The sequence below is a fragment of the Camellia sinensis genome, chromosome 11, assembly GCF_055761805.1.
Source record: "Camellia sinensis isolate YWXY chromosome 11, ASM5576180v1, whole genome shotgun sequence".
NCBI classification, from domain to species: Eukaryota; Viridiplantae; Streptophyta; class Magnoliopsida; order Ericales; family Theaceae; genus Camellia; species Camellia sinensis.
In genome coordinates, this window is record NC_138971.1 from 34,486,245 (window position 1) to 34,510,197 (window position 23,953).

Consider the following 23,953-nt stretch of genomic DNA (forward strand, 5'->3'; position numbering starts at 1 on the left):
TAATATGTGTTTAGTAGTTTTTAAGATCAATGTAATCCAAGTTGTAAGACATTACTCATATGTAATCAAGATCACAATAATGAAAATTCTCTGTATATCTCCACCACTCAAAACTATTAATGCATGGTGAATAAGTGATGTATCATGCATGCAACCTATATGAAAAATAAAAGATACATTGTTAACTCAAATGCTCTGTTCCTCCCAGTTAAAGTGGCTGGCTAGCCATACCAAACACCTAAATCTGCTTAAACCAGGTAAATTTAACGTCACAAACTCTACTCCATTTTTATATTTTGACAGTAAACGAGACAAAATAATACTCCAACAATTTCCTCACAAACAGTAGTTATATATTTGTTTGGGTGAATTCAGTAGTTAGATATTACAAACGAGCACTCACAAGCAGCTATATTACATAACAAGCACACTTAACTAGCAATTTCTAGCACAATCAAACACTCAATCTCCAATTGGTACATTTTCTCTGATAGCACCTTTGAAAACACCATTTCTGTTTGATTCAGAACAAGGGAGGGAAGCTATAAGCAAGACAATCTTCATCCTGAAACATGTTATCAAATTGGTTTTACGTTTTCAGCCAAAGGATATACAAGTACTACCAAAAACAATGAAATTCCACTTGAGAAAATTAAAATTCACTGTGAAGTTGCATTCCTCATTAATCTTCCTATGTGAAATCTTAAAAGAAAAAACAAAAAAGAAAAAGAAAAAAAGAACATGACAAAAAATAGAAACATCACAATAGACATAACATTATAAGATGTTTCAATGCAGTAGCTCACAGGTTAGTCCAAAGTTTTCCACTAGTTAGATCAAGATCTTTGGCAAGTTGTTGCCCATGCGGAATACCTAATCAGGATGAGTGAGACACGATAATAGAAAGGAACAAAATAGGAATAATAAATTATACATACACACAAGAACACAAGATTGAAAGTGATTCATCCCAAAATTAGGCATACGTCCACAGTCATTGCGGTTGTGCAATGATTAGAAAAAATACAACCAATATACAGAGAACTATGTATTCACAGTTGGATCTACAGTCGAGTGGTAAATATTCAATACATATCATATCAACACTTCTCAACAAAGATTGGGTAACAAGCCAAGGATCAACATCTCCTCCCACTCTTTCTCGGTTTTTCTCAAGGTTGAACTCTTAAACTCCCATTTGGTAATGTTTATGTTTTAATCTTTTGTTTATGTTTTACAAACATTTTGAAAACGGGAAACAAGAAACTTGTTTGGTGTCTCATTTTTGTTTCCAAAAAATGGAAATAATTTTGAAATTTTACTAAATTATACGATAAGAAAAAAGAAGGTATTGTTCTTAATACAAATAGCCAACACAAAATTGATAAAGGGGTACTACTCATTTTTTCTGAATATTATATTTTAGCAAATGCATTAGAAGAAGAGATTCAGTAAGTTGTTTAAACATCAACTTCGTTTGAGCATAGTTATCCCAGCCCTATGCTCACTTGATATACTCAAATCAGTATATCCATCATAGAAGGAAAATTACTCATTAGTTCTGAAGATGGTTGGTCATGACCTGACAATTTGCATTGTGGGTACACTCAGGCAAGGTTGGCTCAACTCGTGAAATTGGTGCCCAAGCTCTTCTGTGGCTATGCTCAATAGATTTTTTTTCTAGTGGGCCATGCCATGCCAGAGCCAAAAATTTTAGGCCCAAGCCCTGAAGAGCTAGCGAGGTGCATAACCCTAACAATCTTTAAAAAAAAAAAACATTTTTCCTATTTTTTGCTTGTGGGTTGAGCCAATGGGCTGATTGATCACCTCTCAAGGGCTAACTAGTCAGTCTACAACACCTAGACCTAGACCTAGTCTCAAGCCAAGCCCTTTTCGGGCTTTGCTAACCTACCTAAGAATATGGACCTAGCTAGGTCACTGGTCAAATGATGACCCTACGGTAGATTTCAATAGCATCTTGAAAACACAAACTTCTGTTTTTTCTTATATGTTTTTTACATGTATCAAAACGTACTTATTATGAATAAAACAAATACAAGTAGAAACAAAATAGTGCAATTCAAATTGCAATTGCATCTTGGGAAGTAAAGAAGCTGTTAGACACAAAGAAGAGGTAGGAGCAACATCTTTAGCTCTAGTTATATCATTGTATGAGAATTAAGAGGCAAATGAGGAGGTAAAATAGGAATAGCAAGACTGATACTAGCCGGAGAGAAAGAAAAAGGAACAGAGGAAGAAGAGGACATGATCGTTAGCAAGAGGACTAGGATTAGGAGAAACAGAAACATGACTAGGAGAAGAAACAACAAAATTATCTACTCCCTCCTTCAATTCAAACTTAATAATGTGTGGCATGTTCCACAAATTTCATCTATTTTGCTTTATGTTCATCAACTCACATCAGATAATGGTTCCACCATTACATTTATTGATAAATCATTTGTTATTTAGGACAAACACAACAACCATGTTCTATGTAGAGGTCATCATCAGAATAGTCTCTATCAGTTTCCTTCCGTCTCATTTTGATCACTATTCAAAGGTTTTTTCTAGTATTACTTCTCCAGCTGCCACTTGGCATAAGAGACTAGGGCATCTTTCTTCAGATGTTTTTCATCATATAGCAAAAACTTGTGGTTTTTCTATTTCTCATAAAGATTGTTCTTCTTTTTGCAGTCATTGTTGTGTCTCAAAGAGTCACAAACATCCTTTTGTATTGACTAATACTAATTTCAATGTTCCTCTTACTTTAATTCAGTCTGATACCATGAAGAAAATAGAGAGAGAGAGAGAGAGAGAGAGAGCAAAATTATATTTTCTATTATTTCATTATGAACTCAACTACACATAGAAGTCTTTGATCAATGTATACATGGAAACAAAACAAAGTATCTCTAGATTAGTTATAGATTCTAACTAACTAAGTTTGTTATAGAGGAGAGGATTGTGTACTGCTATCCTACATCCTTATGATAGTTTTATAGGTGTGTTATAGTTGTCATTGCAGCTTTGTCTTCAGTAGCCTTAGTTGTGGTTATGGTTCCTAAGGTGATAGTATCTAGGAGCTAGGTGTGGAAACATAATTTTCGACATGTCCACGTGGCATGACCTTGGCCTAAAGTGCCACATGGCGGAATGTGATTGGCCGAGGTATGAAAATAATCCATGTCTAGGCTGAGGTATTTGGTGAAAGACAAAAATTCTAGTGAATAAATGACTCCTAGGTTGGGTGTATTTAGGACTCTTTTGAGAGGTTAACTAACCATAACCTAACTGGGAGAGATGAATCATCAAGTATTATTTCTAAAAGGAACAAGTGTTTGACTTGATCACTACTTCTAGGAGGACACCTTTATATAAGCACCCTCGTGTATGAGAGTACATGAGTTTATGTGTGTTAATTTGAGTTACCATTAATTTGTCAAAATATCTTGGGATATTAATTTACTGACTTTATCATCGGAGTACCCTCTCGGTTGACAAGCAATCGAGTTAGTTCTTCTACTAATTGTGCAAACGTAGATCTATATAGGCTGCGTGTTCTACAACTGTGTTCCCAGAATTCTAGGAGGAAGATCAGATATTGGTTGTGTGGTAAAATTTTCGCACACACATACTCCATACACTTTATTTTTTGATAATTTTTTGAATTACTTTTATATACTTATTAGATCACATGAATATTGTTACTCAATACATATATATCACATATTCCAAAAAAAATTACAAAAATTAAAAATCAAAATGAAATATGAAAAAACATAAAATGCTATATGCTTAGTTAAATTAAAAAATGAAAAAAAATGAAAATGGAGTGAAAGAAACTATATTTTGTTCTGGTTAGGTTAAGAATATGAAAAAAATGAATTAGATAATAGTACAAAAATAACCATTTTTGTTTAATTAACTTAATTTTGTTTTCCCTTCAATCATTATCCAAATGTAGCATAAATATTTGAAAAATGCTATGAATCCCAAATAAATTATCAAATTTTCTACCAAACCTCTCACATAGGTGTGGGACCCACACAAATTACATGTGTGTGGGTCCCACACTTATGTGAGAGGTTTGGTAAAAATTTTGGTAATTTGTTTGGAGTTTCTAGCATAACTCTAAATATTATTAAAAAAATTAATATCAATTTTTTGTATGCAATTTTCTTAAATATATGTAAATAAAATATATAACTTATAAGGATAAATTACAATCAACTCGATTGAGGTTCCTGACAATCACACTGATCTCCCCTTCTTTTTCTAAAATTACACTGACTTTCCCTGCGATTAACGACGTTAATCGGAGGGTTAGTTTAGTAATTTTAACATTAGAGATATTTTTGTTAATAAACATTAAATATGCGATTATTATTTTTGTTATACCTTATGTTGTGTTTGGCTATGAGTTTTTTTTTAGTAATGATTGAAAAAAAATTTAGTTATAATATTTGTGGTAATCAACACCACAAATGTTATAACTTACATATGTCACATATAAAATGGTATGTATTTTGGAATAACCTATTGTTATGACAAAAGTGATGATGAAGCAAATTAAAAAATTAATTATATAAATATAAGAGAAGTTATTTGATAGTTTTTAATCAATACTTGACATCATATAGTTTAGTTGTCTTAAAAAAAAACAAGATAAAATTGATGAGTCTTACTATCTTCCTTTTCATTTTTTTTTTTTTTTTTTTTTTGATGACATGAGTCTTACTATCTAAATTAATAAAAATAAATTTGGGACACCACTTGTATTTATTTGAATAGTATTAAATAATATTTTTAAATACTTACATGCTTTAACTATAAATATATATATATATATATATAATTTTTTGCATTACATACATACAAGTTGTTGTATTTTTCATTTGGCTTTAATGATTCATATTAATTTGTTTGCCTAAAAAATAATTAATTGATTTATTTTATTTTTAATTTATAGATAATCACTTCAAATGTTATACAAAATCAAACTAAAACCCCCCTATGTGATAATCTAACAACTAATCACTAATTTTCAAAACAAAAAAAACAAAATAGTCAAACTAACAGTCAACTAACGGAAAAGAGGAATCTGCAAATAAAAAATAAACCTCAAGGGAGGTCAGTGTAATTTCTGAAAAAAAATAGGAGAGGCCAATGTAATTGTCAAAAATCTCAACAGAGGTGAGTGTAATTTACCCAGCTTATAATAGTTATTGTTTTCACTTATTTTTCAAATAAAATTTGTATTTATGAACAATGAATTGAAAATACAAAATTCATAAATTTTAAAGTAGATTACAAAATTATGATTTGGGCAAATTTTAAATACAAGTAATTTTCTAATACTAACTATAAGTTGAATGGTTCAACAAATCTAAGATCGGTCTAAGCAGTTCAATTCAAAGATATTAAGGCCAAATTAGAATTTTATCTATTTTTATCCATGATACAAACATTGGCTAACAAAATGATTTATATCAACAAAAAAAAGAAAAAAAACTCTATACGTTTAGACAATATTTATAGCGATCCCGATTTTCCCTTTCTTTAGTTATTGTATTCCGGACTCGGTTCTGTAGAGTTGGTTGTTGTGTATGCCGTGTTGTCATCCTTTAATTCCATATATTTGAGTTTTAGGATGTGTTGGGCAGGGTTGTTACAGATTGGTTGAGTTTGAGTTTGAGTTTCAAACCTTGTTGCCCGGTTTTCAGGTGATCCGCTCGAGCAGGTCTTCTTGCGCTCGAGCGGGGTTAACACACTCTTAGCATTTCGTGCCTCTGCAAAACTTCTGCAGGTGTGTTTTTTACGCTCGAGCGGATTTTCTTATGCTCGAGCGGATTGCGCTCGAGCGGGTAGTTCATTGTCTGTATAAGTACTGGGAGGGGGAAATCTACGCTCGAGCGGGTGTGTTTTGCAGTTGTGTCTTGGCGCTCGAGCGTGTACCTTTGCGCTCGAGCGGGTCTAGTTTTCTGTGCTTGACGCTCGAGCGTCCTATTCTCTGCTCAAGCGGGATAGTCGTATATCAAATAGCAGCCGGGTGATTTTGAATCACTTTTCACATTTCCTTTCTCTCTCTTACTTTTTAGAAACCCTTTTTGTGAGCTTCTCTCACTACTTTTCACCTTCTCTCTAGGGTTTGATCTAGTTTGAGTGATCTTCTCCCTTAGTGTATTTGCAAAGAGTGTAGAGCTCGGTTTGGGCTTCCTATCAATCTGAAAAATTGTGGATTTGAAGCACTTTGGATTTTCACCATCTTCTCCTTTGGGCTTCTAATTTCGAGGTAGGGATAACCGACTCTATCTTATGAGTTTTGACATAAGTTTTATGCATCTTGATTATTTTAATATAGTTTGGTAATTTTAGGAAAAGTTGGAGTTCGGTTTGTAATTTTTAAAAGAGGGGTTTTATGTTTAAAGACTCCATGTGCATTTAAGGTCTTGAAAATATGAGTTTGAGAGTTAAATTGGTGGAATTTGGTCTTAGGATCAATATTTGAGAAAGAGGGAAAATGCCCTAATTATTGTGATAAATTAATTGGTACAATTAATTTGGGGAAATAGGAAATTGAATTAGAAATTATGAGATTGGGAAATTATGGGATTAAATGGTATAGTTGGATTCATTTATCACTCACCTATGAGAATGTTGATGTTATATCTGTTGATGCATTTATTTTCTGTTTAGAAATATCTGCTTTGGGCTATCGGTGGAGGATAGCCTTGATTGTTGTAGACACTGCATGTTGATTAGGGAAAACTGAGACTAATCTAGCGTGTTATACCATTGAATATGACGGTAGGAATAATACAGCAAATATGTGTACTGATTGATCATTGTATGTGATGAAGTGCTTAAATACAATATATATGCATATTTGTTTGGCAGGGAGGAGAAAGGGGCTGTATTCCAGTGTGTTAGAGGAGATAGGAGATGTACTCCACACACATATATGTGTTCATATACTTTAACACATTACTTGTTTATCTTGTTTGGCAGGGAGGAGAAATGGGCTGTACTCCAGTGTGTTGGAGGAGATAGGGGATGTACTACACACACATATATGTGTTCATATACTTTAACACATTACTTGTATATCTTGTTTGGTAGGGAGGAGAAAGGGGTTGTACTCCAGTGTGTTCGAGGAGATAGGGGATGTACTCTACACACATATATGTGTTCATATACTTTAACACATTATTTGTATATCTTGTTTGGCAGGGAGGAGATAGGGGCTGTACTCCATATGTGTTCATATACTTTAACACATTATTTGTATATTTTTGTTTGGGAAGAGATGGGGGACGTACTCCATATGTGCTTACATGCTTTAATACATTTTATATGCACTCTCCTGATACAGCAAATGTGTGTATCTATTGAAGTATTGATATAGCAAATCTGTATATCATATATGAAGTATGGAAGGGTTTATTTGAAATTGATACAGCAATCATGTGTGTCTATTGTGAAGGAAGAAATGTTCAATATGAGTTGTTATCCCAATTGAAATGGAATTATTGATAATGAGAGATGTAATCTCCGTTGAATTATCTGGCCAGGTTCTGAGCCACGTTTATGAAATGAATTGGTATATAAAGGAAAGTGAAATGTAACATGGACATAATTGTCATGGAACGATAATATGATATAAATGAATTTATGAGTGCTCACCAGTGCTATTATTTTAGTCATTGCTTATAGTTGGTTTAGTATATTCCTACTGGGCTGTGGCTCATCCTTTATGGGACACCATTTTCAGGTTCAGGTGATATGCTACCTCCAAGGACATAGCTTGGGTTGTTTAGAGACTGAAGGACTTTTGTTGTTATCTTTTTGGTGTATTACATGTAATTTCAAGCCAAGGGCTTAAAGTGTATTTGAGTTAGTACTCTCCTTTGTGACCAAGTGTTGGCTTGGAAAGTTGTAGGCCCCTGGAGCATTTACCTTTGTTGTTAACGTGTAATACTTTTGTACTTAACTACTCTGATGAATGGAAATATATTTATTTTTCTTATATCTATCCATGTCAAGAATGTTGGATTATATATATTATTTTGAGGGCGTTACAATATTTATAGATTTATGTTTTTAATTATGTATAGATTGATTTCTCTTATATATATAATTAATTATTGCTAGAATATTTAAATTAATTAGTTTTCAGACTAAAAAGTAAAAAATATTGGTTTATAGTGCTGAATAGGACAAAGAAAAGATATTTAATGGAACTGAGTCAAGATAAGTTGGTACAAATGTTGTATTATTCAGTTTGTGAATATCTAAACTTGCGTCCAACCTTAGGTTCATATTTTAAGAGAATTGCGTATTAGTGAGGTAAAATAAAAAATTTTGCACTATATATTCGTATTGTTTGGATGAAAGTTTGACACATAAAAGACTTGCACCAAACATAAGACATACTTGACCCCAATGAAAATGACATTTTTTTTAGCCATTTTCTAATTGATTTGATATTTTTCCTCATATTTTTAATAGTTGACCTAACCATTCCATGTTTTCATAATCCATTCGATGAGATTATTTGCAAGGGGTTAGTTTAGTTAATGAGGATAAAGATCATAGAATATGGCTGGTATAGATTCTAACAAAGTTCACTTAGAGGTTGATTGTAGGATTGGAAATTGTAAGGGTAATTGGGGGAAGGGGAATAAAAAAGTGTGTCTAGGAAGGGAACTAAAACACAAGTTGATAGTGGTTAACAAGAGGAGTGAAATGATTTAGAGGTGGAGCTTGATGCGGGTTAGAGATGACTTCGTTTTGGATGGCTTGGGAAAAGGGGTTAATGCTTACTCTTTCTATAAAATAAAAAAATTATTTCATTCTCCAATTTATTTTTGATTTTAACAAATTTTAAATGAATTTTATTATGTAATTGTAAATTAAAAATTTTAGTTGTTATGTCATTTGAAAAAATCTAATATAAAAGTAAATGTTATTTATCTTGTATGCTAAATGTAATTTTTATAATTCATTCAATGTTTTTGCTCAAAATATTACTAATCCCCGTAATGATATGTATGTATATATATATATATATATATATATATATTTCTATTAGTTAATACTTATAAAATATTAATAACAACACAATTAAAACACAACTTTAGTGCAATTTAAATGAAAACAACTCATTCACATAATTTTTACTATTTTTTCCTTTTAAATTTTAAAATTATTACTTTAATTTTTAAGATAAAATTTTAATTTTTGTTTAAGGCAGTGCATAGAGTTTTAGGTTAGTTTATATATACACAATGCAGATTACTTTTATTTTATGTAGGGTCGAATCCAAAATGAGAAAAGAAAAAATTAAACATAAATATAAAAAAGAACATACCTTTAGTAATCAGCACTTTCAACCAATTATTTCCAATGCTCTCTTGCTCTTCCTTAATTTTCCTGACAGATTCGTCAACAGTGGGATGACAATACTTTACCTCAATCAGCTGCAGAGAGAGTATATCCCCCAAACTAGATGGTATTTCCTTGAGATCTTTACACCATTCCAACCATAACTGTTGAAGGCTTGGAAAGTGATCAGAGCAGGAGATCCATCGCTCAACATTGAGCCCACTCAGTTTCAAGAATTTGAGTCGAGGAAACCCACCATCGGTTGTTGCCCATTGCTGTCCCCAGGCAGCATTATATCCTAGTTTGAGAAGCTCAAGGTTGGGTAACATCATCCCAAGGACTGATATCTCCTCCCACTCTATCCCTGTATATTTCAAGGTTAGCCTTTTAATATTTGCAGGAAACTTGACCTCTCTGAGAGTAGTTGGGTATCTGGGGAAAATATTGCTGCATAGCTTCAAAGTCTCAAGGTGTCTTAAAAATTCTAGGTTAAGAAACATCCAATTCCCCGAATCTGAAAACAGTTGTCCACAAATTCCCAGCTCTGTAAGAAAAGGAGTTCTTGCCAATAAATCCTGAATAAATCCATAACAATTTAAGTTAGTGATGGTTCGTAGGTTTTCTAATATAGAGGGATAGTTGTGATCTGTTACTGCTTCTTCAGAACATAAAGACGCATCATATTTTGCTCCTCCTTTTGCATAAAGGTACCTCAACTTTGGAATCTTCCAAACATTACATGGCAGAATAACATTACACCGTGGCCATTGTGAAGAAATAATGATAAGTGTTTCTAGGTTTGAGAGATTGGATATCGATGGCGGTAATTCGTAAGAACTTTCCAAATTAATTGCCAAATACCTCAAATTAACAAGTTGTGTTAATTCTCTTGAAAAGAAGGCATTTATGTACCATATGTCCAACACTCTAAGAAGTTTCAAGGTCCAACAAATAAACGAGCACACATCACCAAACGGATTGTCGCCGTAACTCATTTTTATCTGAAACTTATTTCTGAAGCACAATAATGATTGAACAACTGCTAGGGAATAAGACTCTAAGAGAACTTGATCACATTTTTCCAAGAAGTCAGAATGGATGCACAGGCGGCGTTGATTATTTGTTTCGTAATTACTTGAAGAAGAAGGAGAAGCGTCTTTATAATTGTGAATCCACTGTAAGAAATTAATTTCACTGGCTTTCTTCACGCATAAATCACGCAACAAATCATGCATGCGACATGCTTTAATTCGACCATCAAACCCTTTTCGAGCAACAATTACCAGACTTCTCTGAATTAGATCCATTAAGTAATCCTCTGCTACTTCCTCCAAGCTTCTCTGCCCAATTTTTTGTATAAACCCCTCAGCTACCCACAAACAAATTAACTTCTGCACTGGGATTTCATTGTCTTCTGGAAATGCTCCTAAATAGAGAAAGCATGGTTTCAAGTGGCGAGGCAAGTGATTGTAACTCAGTGCTAGTGTGTCTAAGTACTGGTTTGGATCACTAACAATGTATGAGCTTACACTTTGGGCAACTTGTTTCCATGACTCTTGTGTCTTCATGTTCTTTACAAGAAGTCCTGCTATTACAACAATTGCAAGTGGAAGCCCTTCACATTTTTTCATTATTTGCTTCCCAATTCCAATCAGTTCTGGAGGGCAACTTTCTTTTTGAAACACCTTCCGTTGTAATAACTCCCAACTCTCTTCTTCAGTGAGAAAACGCAGACAATGAGGATGGCAATCAGGTGAGGCATGAATAGGCAGCTCTTTGAGGCGACTAGTGAACATAACTCTACTTCCATTGTTGTCATTGGGGAAATACATTTTAAGATCGACCCAGGCACCAATATCCCATAAATCATCAATGACAATGAGATATCTCTTGCCTTTTAGTTGCTTGTACAACTTTTCGCCTAGCTTCTCATTGGTCATGTTTTTAATGTCATCGGTAAAGACGACATTAACAGAACGTAAAATGTCCAACAACATATCTGTTTTTCTGGGTGATTGAGAAGCATAGGTCCATGCACGAATATGAAAGTAGTGTCTGATGTAAGGATCATTGTACAGTTTTGTGGCTAAAGTTGTCTTACCGAGTCCAGGCATCCCAACAATTGATACCATTTGCAGCTGCTTCTTCCCTCCAGCAAGTAGCTCTTTCATAGTCAACGCCTCATCATCAAAGCCCACTGTAATTTCTTCATCTACCATCTTTCTGTTCTCCATTGACATTGACGGGACTCCATCATTGAAATCTTGTAGGAGTTGGATCTGATTCATCTGGTCATAAAACTGCTGCACTTTTGCCTCGATCGTCTTAATCTCTTCCATGATATTTATGTCAATTAAAATATCAAAAAAGCTGTCACCGTTGTTGTTGCTGTCCCTCTGCCCTGGAACTTCAACATCAAAAAAACGGATGAGTTGTCTTGTCTTGCAGATCATATAATAAATTTGCATCGGCAGGTTTTTAGCTTCATGGTTCAGCTCATGCTGCTGCTGCTTCTCATCCATATCCTTGAGAATGAATGCTAGGAATCTTAGCCGATGGTAAAAAGAATCGAGATGATCAATCTGATCTGCGGTCAAATTGCACGCCTTACTGATCATTAGATGATTCAGTTTCTCCAAGACACAATAATTTTCACCCGTCTCCCTCCCGAATCCCTCTCTCTGTTTCCAGCTCTCTATCATTCTTTTTCTTTCTCTTTCTCTTTCTCTCTCTCTTTCTTCTCTTCCTCTTTCTCTGGCTTCCACTCTCTCATACTCATCCATGTTTTTGATCAGCAGACAGTCAATTGTTTACTGCTTCCATAGCCCCATTTCGGTGCTCTGCTATCTCTCTCAAGTTGTGTTCGGAAGACGGAGTTCAATCACAGAAAAGACTTTGGGGCATCCAAAATGTTGACTCCAGCTAAAATTTAAACAAATTACATTTACCTCCCCTAACAATTTGCTTAAATTGCAGCTGGCCTACCAGTTTGACAAAATATAACACTGGCTTCCACCGATGTCCTCAAAAGTTAACTCCGTTAACGAGAGTCATGAAATAACAAAATTACTTTTACCCCCATCACACTTCCACACTTCATCTCCCTATCTTTATCACCACCACTTTTACAACTATCACTACTCTTCACTTCATCCCATCTTATCTCATCTCATTTCTATTGGTACCCCTCTTCCCAGTGTCACCAGAGATGCAAGTGAAAAAAAGTAAACAAAAAAATCAAGAAAATACCAAGAATCAACAGCTTGGTTGCGGTGGTGGAAATTGGTTGCGACAATTCAATAGTCTTATTAGATTATCATAATTAATATTTTTTTTATTGTTTTAAAATATTAGTCTCTATTCAAAAATTAAGAAATAAAATAATATGAATTTACTATTTTGTCTTCCTTTCAAATTCATCAAGAACACAAAAAGTACAATTATGACAATTAATATTCTTAAAAAAAAAAATACTATCAAAAAAGGTTAAATTTCCCAAAAATGGGCTATTATTTTGAAACGGAGTGAGAAAAGATTAACAATTCATGTTATTTGTGTAACGTTAGTTATTCCGTTAGATTAGTGAGATAAATAATTATTTTTTGCCTATTTTATTTTGTTGTAGATATGAAAATATACAATTGCTTTGTATATTAGTTGTAGGATTAGGAATGACCATTGGTTTAATAGTAAAATCTTAACCTAATAATCTTGAGGTTATGAATTCAAAGTCACTGGACAATCGATTTGTGCACTATGCCAAAGGTTAGATGTGTATCTAATATTTTCTCTCCTAAACACACATTAGTGTACTAATTGGGTTTATATATATATATATATATATATATATATTAGTTGTAGGATTAAAAAATTTGTAAATTTTGTTGAATAGAAAATCAATCAAAATAACAAAAATTGCAATCAAATAATAGAATGTGAGTCCCGTGAATTAATAATGTAAAGGACAGTCTAAAATATTTTACTTTCTAAACCCATGAGCAACAAGTACTTCTTCCATGAAAGACATACTATTATTTTTTCTCTTTTTTCTAAACAATTTTGCCCCTATGTATATATATCTCACAAGAAAAAAGATTGGGAGCTCTAAAATAAGAGTTCTAATAGGTCTAATTGGTGTGTAGGTCTCATGTAATGTGATGTTTTGCTTTTGTTTTATTTTATTTTTTTGATTTTCACACCATTAATGCTCTTTTAGAGCTCTCAAATTAAAAGAATGTATCATTTATGTATTTCACAAGGTGTGAGAGAACGCAACAATATATATTACAACACCTTAAATATTTAATTAATTTTTATCTAACATTAATATCAATTAGTTATGATTAGAGAAAATATGTATTGAATATGCTTAAACTGTAATTTAATTTAAGTTAAGAGTCAGTATGATTTTTTTTTTTTTTTTTAAAAGAGACAGATTATGACACAATTAATTTAGTATTCGGACCATAAAATAATTAATTATTTGTTTGGATAAACTTTGCCTAGTGTGGTAGCTTGTTTTGTTATTTATTTATTTATTTATTTTTTGGCCTTTCCTCTCTCTCTTCGTTTCTCTCTCATCTTTTAGAACCTAAACCCAACATATAGAACCAAGAAATGAGAAGCAAAATAGAGGAAATGAGAGAGACGAAGCTGAAGGAGTAGAGTCGATGAAACGGCAGTGAGTCGGCAGCGAGGTGAGGCGAACTGTGGCGGCGAGGCAAGGCAAAGCGAGGGAGGAGGAGCGTGCAAGCCCCAGATCTAGGATTTTCAAAGAGAGATCAGCGATGAAAACACAACACAGAGTCATGGAAAGCTTCATTGCCTACAGCTAGTCATCGTCTTCAACTTGCTGTCACGAACATATCATCATTGCCGGCATCTTAACTAAAAAATTATAGAAAAAGATCACTACATGAAGTTGTAGTGTTCGTTGCAAAAATTGGGTCATAATATTAGCTTCCATTGTTTTGTTTTTACTTAGATTAGCTTTTACAACAATGATTCATCCCCCTTTTCCCCCCACCCCCTTTGACCCCCTCTCTCTCTCATTGGTTACCTTTTCTTTTTTTTTTTCTTTTTTTTCCTGCTCCTCCAATCACCAACCGCCATATGACAAAGGGGATGAGGGGGTGACCCCCAAAAGAGGATCCCAAGCATTATTCTAGCTTTTAATTGTTTCTGGTGTAAAGCCCTAAAATTTGAATTTGTCTGAAATTTGTAAAACAATTTAGGGGTTTTGTAGAATACCCTAAAAAAATATGTAGTTCTCCTACTTGTATTGTTCCTATTTAATTTCAATGAACCCATTTGCTTTAAAATTTTAGACTTTTATGATAATAATAACCCTATACAAATCGAATTTAGAGATGTTGTTTAATCTGGGAAGCTTCTTCATATATGATTTATGTTCTTCTCTCAGGTTCTTCCTTCTTTGTGGATTTTTGTTTGTAATGAATGGGTATGTTTTTAGACAAAAACTGTATTGAAACTGAGAATTTAAATGATGGGTATGGGGTTTCTTATAAAAATTATAATGGGTATGGTGATTTGAAGAGTGTGAGTGATCCTTTGTTAATGGTAATGGGCTTGAGAGGAGCCTCCAAGTTTGATATAATTAAAAAAAGTCAAAAAGTCATTATCTTATTTAAGTCACATCATCCTATTTAAGTCACATTACTCCTCTAACACATCACTTCAAACTCAACCCAAACTCAATCCATATTTCATAAAAAGTACACTTATTTAGTCTTCCCAAACTAGGCCAAGCCAAATTTCTATCTTAATTTTCAAACTAGACCTAGTTTGGATGGATTTCCCAAACTAGGCTAAAGCACTATTACAAATCGCGCTTTCACTGTTTGAAGCAGAAAATTTGATAAATAGTGAAAGCGCTATTACAAAAAGCGTTTTTAATTAAGAAAACGCTATTACAAAAAGTGTTTTCACTGTGCAAATGAAAAAAATGCTATTACAGAAAGCGCTTTCACTGTGCATATCCCTTTCCTTCAGAAAACGTTTAAAATATATTAAAATGTAATCAAACTTAATCTTGAGTTCTCTGTAGCTCAAATGGTAGTGTATTGGTTTTGCTACATCTCTGCATAGGTTCAAACTACATGCACAACAACTCCAAACAATTGCTATCTAAAATGAAATTCAACCTTTTTTTTTTTTTTCTCCTTAAACTCACTCTATACTTTATATATTTATTATGTAATTTTTTTATCAAAAAAAAAATATTTGTTTGGTTAAATATTTTTAAAAATTAAAAATAAATAATTTATTTATTTAAAAAATTAAATAAACAATTTATTTATTTTTAAAGAATTATATAAAGTAGTATACTATTTATTAAAAAAGTTGTATACTATTTATACTATCATCACATCACACGTATAAATAGTATACTCACTTAGACGTATTATACTATCATCACATCGCACGTATACAACAATGTTTAAGTGAGAATTTGGGTATCTATCACTTGCCACAAAGTCCCATTGGAGTCTCAAACCCATTACCATTACCGATGTAAACGATTGGGGTGGTTGGGCGATGAGAGAAAAATAGAGTCAGAGGAATTGGAATGTGGCCTCGCCATCACAGTCGTCGCTGCCTGTCCCTCTTCGACTCTCTGTTTTTCTTTTTTGGATGGGGTGTCTCTTTGGTTTGAGAGTTGAAAAAAAAAAAACATTCAAAACGACGTCGTTTTTGAAAGCACTATAGGAAGCATGGCTGAAAACCATGATAGAGGATCTGGACTCGCATAAAAAAGAGAGAGTAACATTGAGAATTTCAATCATATACTCCAATACATGCAATCAAACTTGTCCTACATTGTGGGTGTTTGAGAACACCAAAAAAAAAAAAAAGAAAAGAAAAGAAAAAGAAAAAAAGCCACATTTTTTCAAATTCTTTCGTCTTTAGTGACTTTTTCTAAAAATTATGCTAATTTTTACTTTTCCGATTTATCTTGAGTAGACGAATCTAAAAAGTAATTTTTTAAAAAAATTCTTCAAAAAAAATGAAAAGCCAAAAACGTTCATTATTTTTTGCTTATTTTTGTTTTTTCTGAATTTTTGAAATTTTTTAGAATTTTTTTATTTTATGATTTGGCTCGTCAAGTTAAATTTAGAAGTTTAAAATTGGGATTTTTATTGATAAGTCAAATTTAGAAGTGTTTTAACCCAAGAAGTCCATGAAGGAATTTTTTAATCCATTTAGTCCCATGTATGTATAGTTTTATTCCATAAAGTCCATTTTCTTGATTTACACTATTTTCTTGGACACTTATGCCCTTATATTTAATTTTGATACCCTTATAAATATTTTTTCAACGATTAGCAATTTAATGATGTGAACATTCATATTTTAAAATTCACATTTGTAGGAATGTAAATTGGCCCGTGGGCGGCCCGAAACCCGCCAGCGAGCCAGGGCGGGCCCGGCCCGTTGACAATGTGAATATTCACATTGACATGTTAAAATTCACATTAATAGGAGTGTAAAATTGGCCCCCGTCCCGTGGTGGCGCGAAACCCGCCCGCGACCCATGGGCGGCCCGGGGCGGGCCCGGTCCGGCCCGTTGACAATGTGAATATTCACATTGACATGTTAACATTCACATTGATAAGAGTATAAAATTGGGCCGCGGCCCATGGGCGGCCAAAAGCCCAACCGCAGCCCGGGGCGGGCCCGGCCCGGCCCGTTGACAATGTGAATATTCACATTGACATGTTAACATTCACATTGATAGGAGTGTAAAATTAGCCCGCGCCTCGTAGCTGCCCGAAACCCGCCCACGGCCCATGGGCGGTCCGGGGCAGGCCCGACCCGACCTGTTGACAATGTGAATGTTCACATTGACATGTTAACATTCATATTGACATGTTAACATTCACATTGATAAGAGTATAAAATTAGACAGCAGCCCAGGGCGGGCCCCGACTCGGCCCGGCCTGGCCCGTTGACAATGTGAATATTCACATTAACATGTTAACATTCACATTAATAGGAGTGTAAAATTGGCCTCCGTCCCGTGGCGGCGCAAAACCCGCCTGCGGCCCATGGGCGGCTCGGGGCGGGCCCGGTCCGGCCCAAGGTGGGCCCGGCCCGGCCCGTTGACAATGTGAATATTCACATTGACATGTTAACATTCACATTGATAAGAGTGTAAAATTGGCCCGCAGCTCGTGGGCGGCCCAAAGCCCGACCGCAGCCCGAGGCGGGCTTGGTCCAACCCGTGACAATGTGAATATTCACATTGACATGTTAACATGCACATTGATAGGAGTGTGAAATTAGCCCGTGCCCCGTGTTTGCCCGAAACCCGTCCACGGCCCGTGGGCGGCCCGGGACAGGTCCGACCCGGCCTGTTGACAATGTGAATATTCACATTGACATGTTAATATTCACATTGATAAGAGTGTACAATTGGCCCGTGACCCGTGGGCAGCCCGAAGCTCGACCTCGGACCAGGACGGGCCTGGCCCATTGGCAATGTGAATATTCACATTGACATGTTAACATTCACATTAATAGGAGTGTAAAATTGGCCCGCAGCCCGTGGGCGGCCCGAAGCCCGATCACAGCCCGAGGCAGGCTTGGCCCGACCCGTGACAATGTGAATATTCACATTGACATGTTAACATTAACATTGATAGGAATGTAAAACTTGTCTGCTGCCCGAAGCTCGCCCGCGGCCCGGGGTAGGCCTGGACCCAAACCCGGGCCACCCTAGGCCGCCCATGGGACGCGAGTCAATTTTACACTCTTATCAATGTGAATGTTAACATGTCAATGTGAATATTCACATTGTCAACAGGCCGGCTGGGCCCGCCTCGGGGCGCCCACGGGCCGTGGGCGTGTTTCGGGCAGCCACGGGGCACGGGCTAATGTTACACTCTTATCAATGTGAATGTTAACATGTCAATGTGAATATTCACGTTGTCAATGGGCCGGGCCCACGTCGGCCTTCGGCCGTGCTTCGGGCTGCCCACGAGTCACGGGCTAATTTTACACTCTTATCAATGTTAATGTTAATATGTCAATGTGAATATTCACATTGTCAACGAGCCGGGCCGGGCCCGCCCTGGGCAGCGGGCGGGCTTCAGGCCGCCCACGGGCCACGGGCCAATTTACACTCCTATCAATGTGAATGTTAATATGTCAATTTGAATATTCACATTGTCAACGGTCCGGACCGGGCTCGCCCCGGGCTGCCCATGGGACGCGAGTCAATTTTGCACTCTTATCAATGTGAATGTTAATATGTCAATGTGAATATTCACATTGTCAACAGGCCGAGCTGGGCCCGCCTCGGGCCGCCCACGGGCCGTGGGCTAGTTTCGGGCAGCCACGAGGCGCGGGCTAATTTTATACTCTTATCAATGTGAATGTTAACATGTCAATGTGAATATTTGCATTATCAACGGGTCAGGCCGGGCTCGCCCAGGGCAGCCCACGAGCCGTAGGCGGGTTTTGGGCTGGCCACAGGCCGCGGGCTAATTTTACACTCCTATCAATGTGAATGTTAACATGTCAATGTGAATATTCACATTGTCAACGACCCGGGCCGGGCCCGCCCCGACCTGGGCCCGGGCCCGGGCTTTGGGTTGCCCACGGGTCATGGGCCAATTTTACACTCTTGTCAATGTTAATGTTAATGTTAATATGTCAATGTGAATATTCATATTGTGAACGGGCCCGCCCCGGGCGACGGGCTGGTTTCGGGCTGCCCACGGGCCGCAGGCCAATTTTACACTCCTATCAATGTGAAACTTAACTTGTCAATGTGAATATTCATATTGTCAACGGGTCGGGTCGGGCCTATTTTTTTGGCTTGTGGGCTGGCCCGACTCGACTCGAATTTTTCCGGGCACCCACGAGGATCGACATGAGCCGGGCCCCTACACATTAACGATATAAACATTTATATTGACGGTGTGAACATTCACATTAAAGGTATTTTGGTAATTATGTCACCCATAGGACTTATTGAAACATAAGAAAATAATGTAAACTAAATGGAACATAAGTAGATGAAAAGGGTATTTTGGTCTTCTTATCTCAAATTGGACCTAATGGAATAGTTAAAAAGAATATGGATTGGATGGAATAAAACTCTTAGAAAATGGATTTATCAAAAAAGCTCTTTAAAATTATTTGAATTTTTTAATTTTATGATTTGTCTCATCAAGTTAAATTTAGAAGTTTAAAATTATTTAAAAATTTTAAAAATAAAATTCATTGAAGACGAAAATAAAGAAAAAAAAATCACCAAATAAATAACAGTTCTGCTAAGTAGCTCGAATGACTTCTAGTTCGAATGACTCGAGGTGTTAAAATGACGTCGTTTTGGCACCTTTTTTTTTTTTTTCCCTCTGGTTTGTTTCATAAAATCATTCGGCCGACCAAAAAAAAACAACCAGCCGCATTACTTTTTTTCTTTTTTGATGAATGAAAATTGAACTTTTAATTGAGATTGAGAAAGAGAGATATAGAACTTGTTTTTCTATAGATCATGATCATGATACATACATAGAACTCAACAAATAAAAAAATAAAAAATTGCACCGAGCTCTAACCATTTACCCAATAAACAACCCAAACAGATCACATATTGAAGCACCTAATTGAAGAGAAAAGTTAAGAGCTTGGTTTTTTCAAAATATGAGATTTTCCACTAAAAAAATAAGGAAAATATGACCAATTGGAGCAACCAAACAAAACAAACTCATCAGAAACATCACAAACCTATCATTATCATCATCATTGTGATTTGATTAAATTCACAGCAAGTCAAGCCCCAGAAGCACAACCCACAACCATACATATGGACACTCATCATTCCACTCTGTAAAATATCCAATCCTTGGTTCCCTTGATGCTTGACACCAGAGATCTTTCAATCATTTTTAACACTCGGGTTGAGTCATACAACAAGTGATAAAAGAAATAGAGGTTTCATTGAACTCTTGGACTCAAAGAGAGGGGGAACAGAGATATATATATATATATACAGATCTGTGTATACACAGGCGGCGCCCGTGGGTTGAGGGGTTTGCGACCGACGGTGATTGCGCGCCGGTGGTTTGTGAGGTGATTCCGACCTCTATCTCTGTTCCCCTTCCCTCTTCTCTCTTTCTTCTCTTTTTCTCTTTCTTCTCTTCCACCCCTCCACCCACCAGCGTCGCGACCCTCCTCTGTCTTCTCCTTCTCTTCTTCTTTCTTCCTCCTCCTCCTTTCCTTCTTCTTTTTTTGTCTTCTTCTGCTGTTTGTTTTAGAGAGAAAATAGAGGGGGAAGAGAAAAAGAAAAAAAAAATGCTCAAAACGATATCGTCTTGGCTAGTCGAACCATTTAGATCATTCGAACTACAAAACATTATTCAATAAATAAATCCTAAACACAACAATGATTCATCCCACTAAAAACATCACCACTAATAGTACTAATGCAATAAAAAAGTAAAAAATAAAATAAAATAATACAATTCCAAGACCAAAACATCACATCATTAATGGCGGGACCCACTGCCACCTAATTAGTGGGAGCACTAATTAGTGCGCCCAATCATTTTTCATCCTAAACACTAACACGCAAAGAAAAAAAAAATATTAGATGCCTAGGTGGGAATCTATAGAAGGTAGGCGACAAAGAATTTTGGTGAGAGCAAGTAGCGGCACTCTAACCTTTGACATACACCTAATTTTGGATAGTATCTGTATTTGTCGCTACTTTTGTTTGAAGTCTATAAAATCGACAGTGCTACGGGCCTCGACAAATCGAGGCTCGAATGCCTCGAATTATTGTTGTTGTTGTTTTTTGTTTTTTTTTTTGTTGTATTGGTTTATTTGTTTGTTCGTTTTTTTTTTTTTTTTTTTTTTTTGAAAGGGTGATTATATGTAAGAGTATATTAAAAAATTAGCCATTCTGTACCAACTCAGCTTATGTGATTTGATAAGATGAGTAAGTTGGATTGGACTATCAATTAGGCTGCTGGTTAAAATTTGTTAATTCCATATAGTAGGGACTCGTACAAAATTATATGGAATTAACAAATTTTAATCAGCAACTTAACTGATCAATCTATTTTATAACCCAACCAGTTCAATCCAACTCACACACCTTATTAAGCCACACAGGATGAGTTGGTACGGAATAACTAATCTTTTGACATACCCCTATACATAGCCAAAAAAAAAAAAAAAAAAAAAAAACAACCAACACAGCCTTACAAATAAATAAATAAATAAATAAATAAAATTCGAGACATTCAAGCTTGGATTGTCGAGGAGTCAATCATTTTCCAAAATCAAAGTAATTTTAAAAAAAAAAATTGAATATTGAAAAGTTGGGCAAGGATTTCTTAGTTACAAAAAGCTGCTGATCCAATGCATTGTATAGAACATTGTTTTCAAACTCGGACCGGACCGGCCGATCGAACCGGAAACCGGGCCTTGTTCCGGTCCGGTCAACCTCTTAAACCTGGAGTGAGGCCAAACCAGGAAAAACCGGTGATCCAATGGTCGAACCGGGTCAGGCCGGTCTCTCTTTTTTTTTTTTTTTTTTGCGGTTTTACTTTTTTTTTCCTTTTCTCTTTCTTTCTCATATATTTATATATATATATATATATATATATTAAAATTTTGACTAAAAATTCTTATTTCAAGAGTCTCCTCTCATAAGGAAGAGTCATATTGAAAACTTGAGAAGATTATGAAAATCTATTTCTATTTATAGAAAAAGATTTTTCAAAGAGAACCTACAAAATTCTATGTGGGATTCAATCAAATTATTTGAAACATATTGATTGGAGGGAGAGTTGAAAATTTCATTTCCCTCCAAAATTAAATCTAGCATTCAATCAATTTATTTAGAGGGAATGTTTAAAAAATTTAATTTCTTTAAAATAAGTGATTTTTTTTTATCAATTATGACTTTATTAAATATTATTAATAAATACTATGCAACAATTTTTATTTTTATTTGATTATTTATATATATTTTATTTATTTATAATTTATAATTATATTTTTTAATTATATAATATTAATTATGACGTCACGGTTCGACCGCTTTGACCCAACGGTTGAACCGGTGACCCGTTCACCCGATCCCTTTTCCGGTTCACTCACCAGTCCGGTTTTGAAAACATTGGTACAGAACAGTGTTTTTTTACACAAAATGAACAGCTATAATTGAGGATGAATGTATATTGGACGAAGTGTTTGATATAATTCTTGTTTATAATTTTTGACAGAAAAACGCTTTAAATAACACAAAGAAAAACTAATTATTGGGATGTTAGGACAGAGACACTTTTAATTTTTGCCATTTGGTTATCAACTTTTAATTTCTGAGAAAGTACACCAAATAGGGGCCTTTAACCTATTTGGGTTTTTTTTTTTTTCTTTTTTTTTTTTTGAATTCAAAATTAAAAAATTAGGTTGTTTTGAAAATTAATTCCCCAAATGAGTCAAAACATATAAATACATTTTCTGATAATAAATAATAATTCATTTAGAAAGTGTATTTTGTAAATACATTTTCTTAATTAGAAAGCGTATTTACAAAATACGTTTTCAACATTAATTTCTTCAAATCATTAAAAAAACTAAAATAATAATTTTTTTAAATAAAAAGCTGAAAGAATATTTGTAAATAAGTTTTCATAATTATTTTTGAAAGCTCGTCATAATTTTTAAAATAATTAATAAAAAATTGAATTCATAATTATTTTCTTTTTTTGAAAAACGAAAATTTGAAACACACGTTTTTTAAAACAAAGATTCATAAACACATTTTATATTTTAAATAAAAAAATTGGGCTGAAAACAACGGTAATAAAATGATAAAAGTGTTTTGTAAACATGTTTTTAATATAAAAAAACTTCTTGTATTTTTTTTTTAAAATGAAAAGCGTTAAAAAATATTTATGTTGAAAACATGTTTTCAATATAAAAAAAATTATGTTGAAAGAGAGATGAACAATGGCGAGTGAGAGCCCAGGGCAAAAAAAAAAAAAGTGTATAATAGTAATAAGATGCAACGCCAAAAAAAACAAAAAAAAGAAGAAGAAGAAGAAGAAGAAGAAGAAGAAGAAGAAGAAGACTGAAAGCGTATTTTTAACATAAATGAAAAAAATTATGTTCAATGAAAACAAGCTTTTTATTTATTTTTAAAAAGTTATATTGATTTGTATGCCGTAAATAAAATAAAATATATATATATATATATATTTACAAAATAATTTTTCATTAATTATTTAAAAATAATAAAAGCGTATTTATGAAATATGTTTTCTATTTCAACTACTTTCTATTAATTATTTAAAAAATATGATGAAAATGTATTTACAAAAATACAACAATATTAAATATTTAAAAATTAAATAAAAGTGTATTTAAGAAACGTGTTTTCTATTTCAACACGTGTTATTATTTATTTAAAAAAAAATTATGATGTTTTTTCTGTTAATTATTTTAAAAAATGTAAAATACTTTTTCAGTTTCAATGGACTTTCAATTAATTATTTTTTAAAAAAACTATGCTGAAATACGT

The 23,953-nt window shown here is 34.4% G+C and overlaps 1 protein-coding gene across 1 annotated transcript; it reads right to left on the reverse strand.

Moving 5' to 3' along the window:
- Positions 1 to 331: 331 nt before the first annotated feature.
- On the reverse strand, positions 332 to 12,283 carry LOC145801904 (putative late blight resistance protein homolog R1A-3). Its single transcript, XM_082893724.1, has 2 exons — positions 9,374 to 12,283; positions 332 to 565 (listed from the first exon to the last, which is right to left on the reverse strand). Exons 1-2 carry the CDS (start codon positions 12,168 to 12,170, stop codon positions 561 to 563), a joined length of 2,802 nt encoding a protein of 933 aa, XP_082749850.1. The 5' UTR covers positions 12,171 to 12,283; the 3' UTR covers positions 332 to 560.
- Positions 12,284 to 23,953: the final 11,670 nt, after the last annotated feature.

Bases quoted from the DNA above. Each gene is read 5' to 3' on its own strand.
- LOC145801904 (XM_082893724.1), bottom strand. From the start codon at position 12,170: ATGGATGAGTATGAGAGAGTGGAAGCCAGAGAAAGAGGAAGAGAAGAA.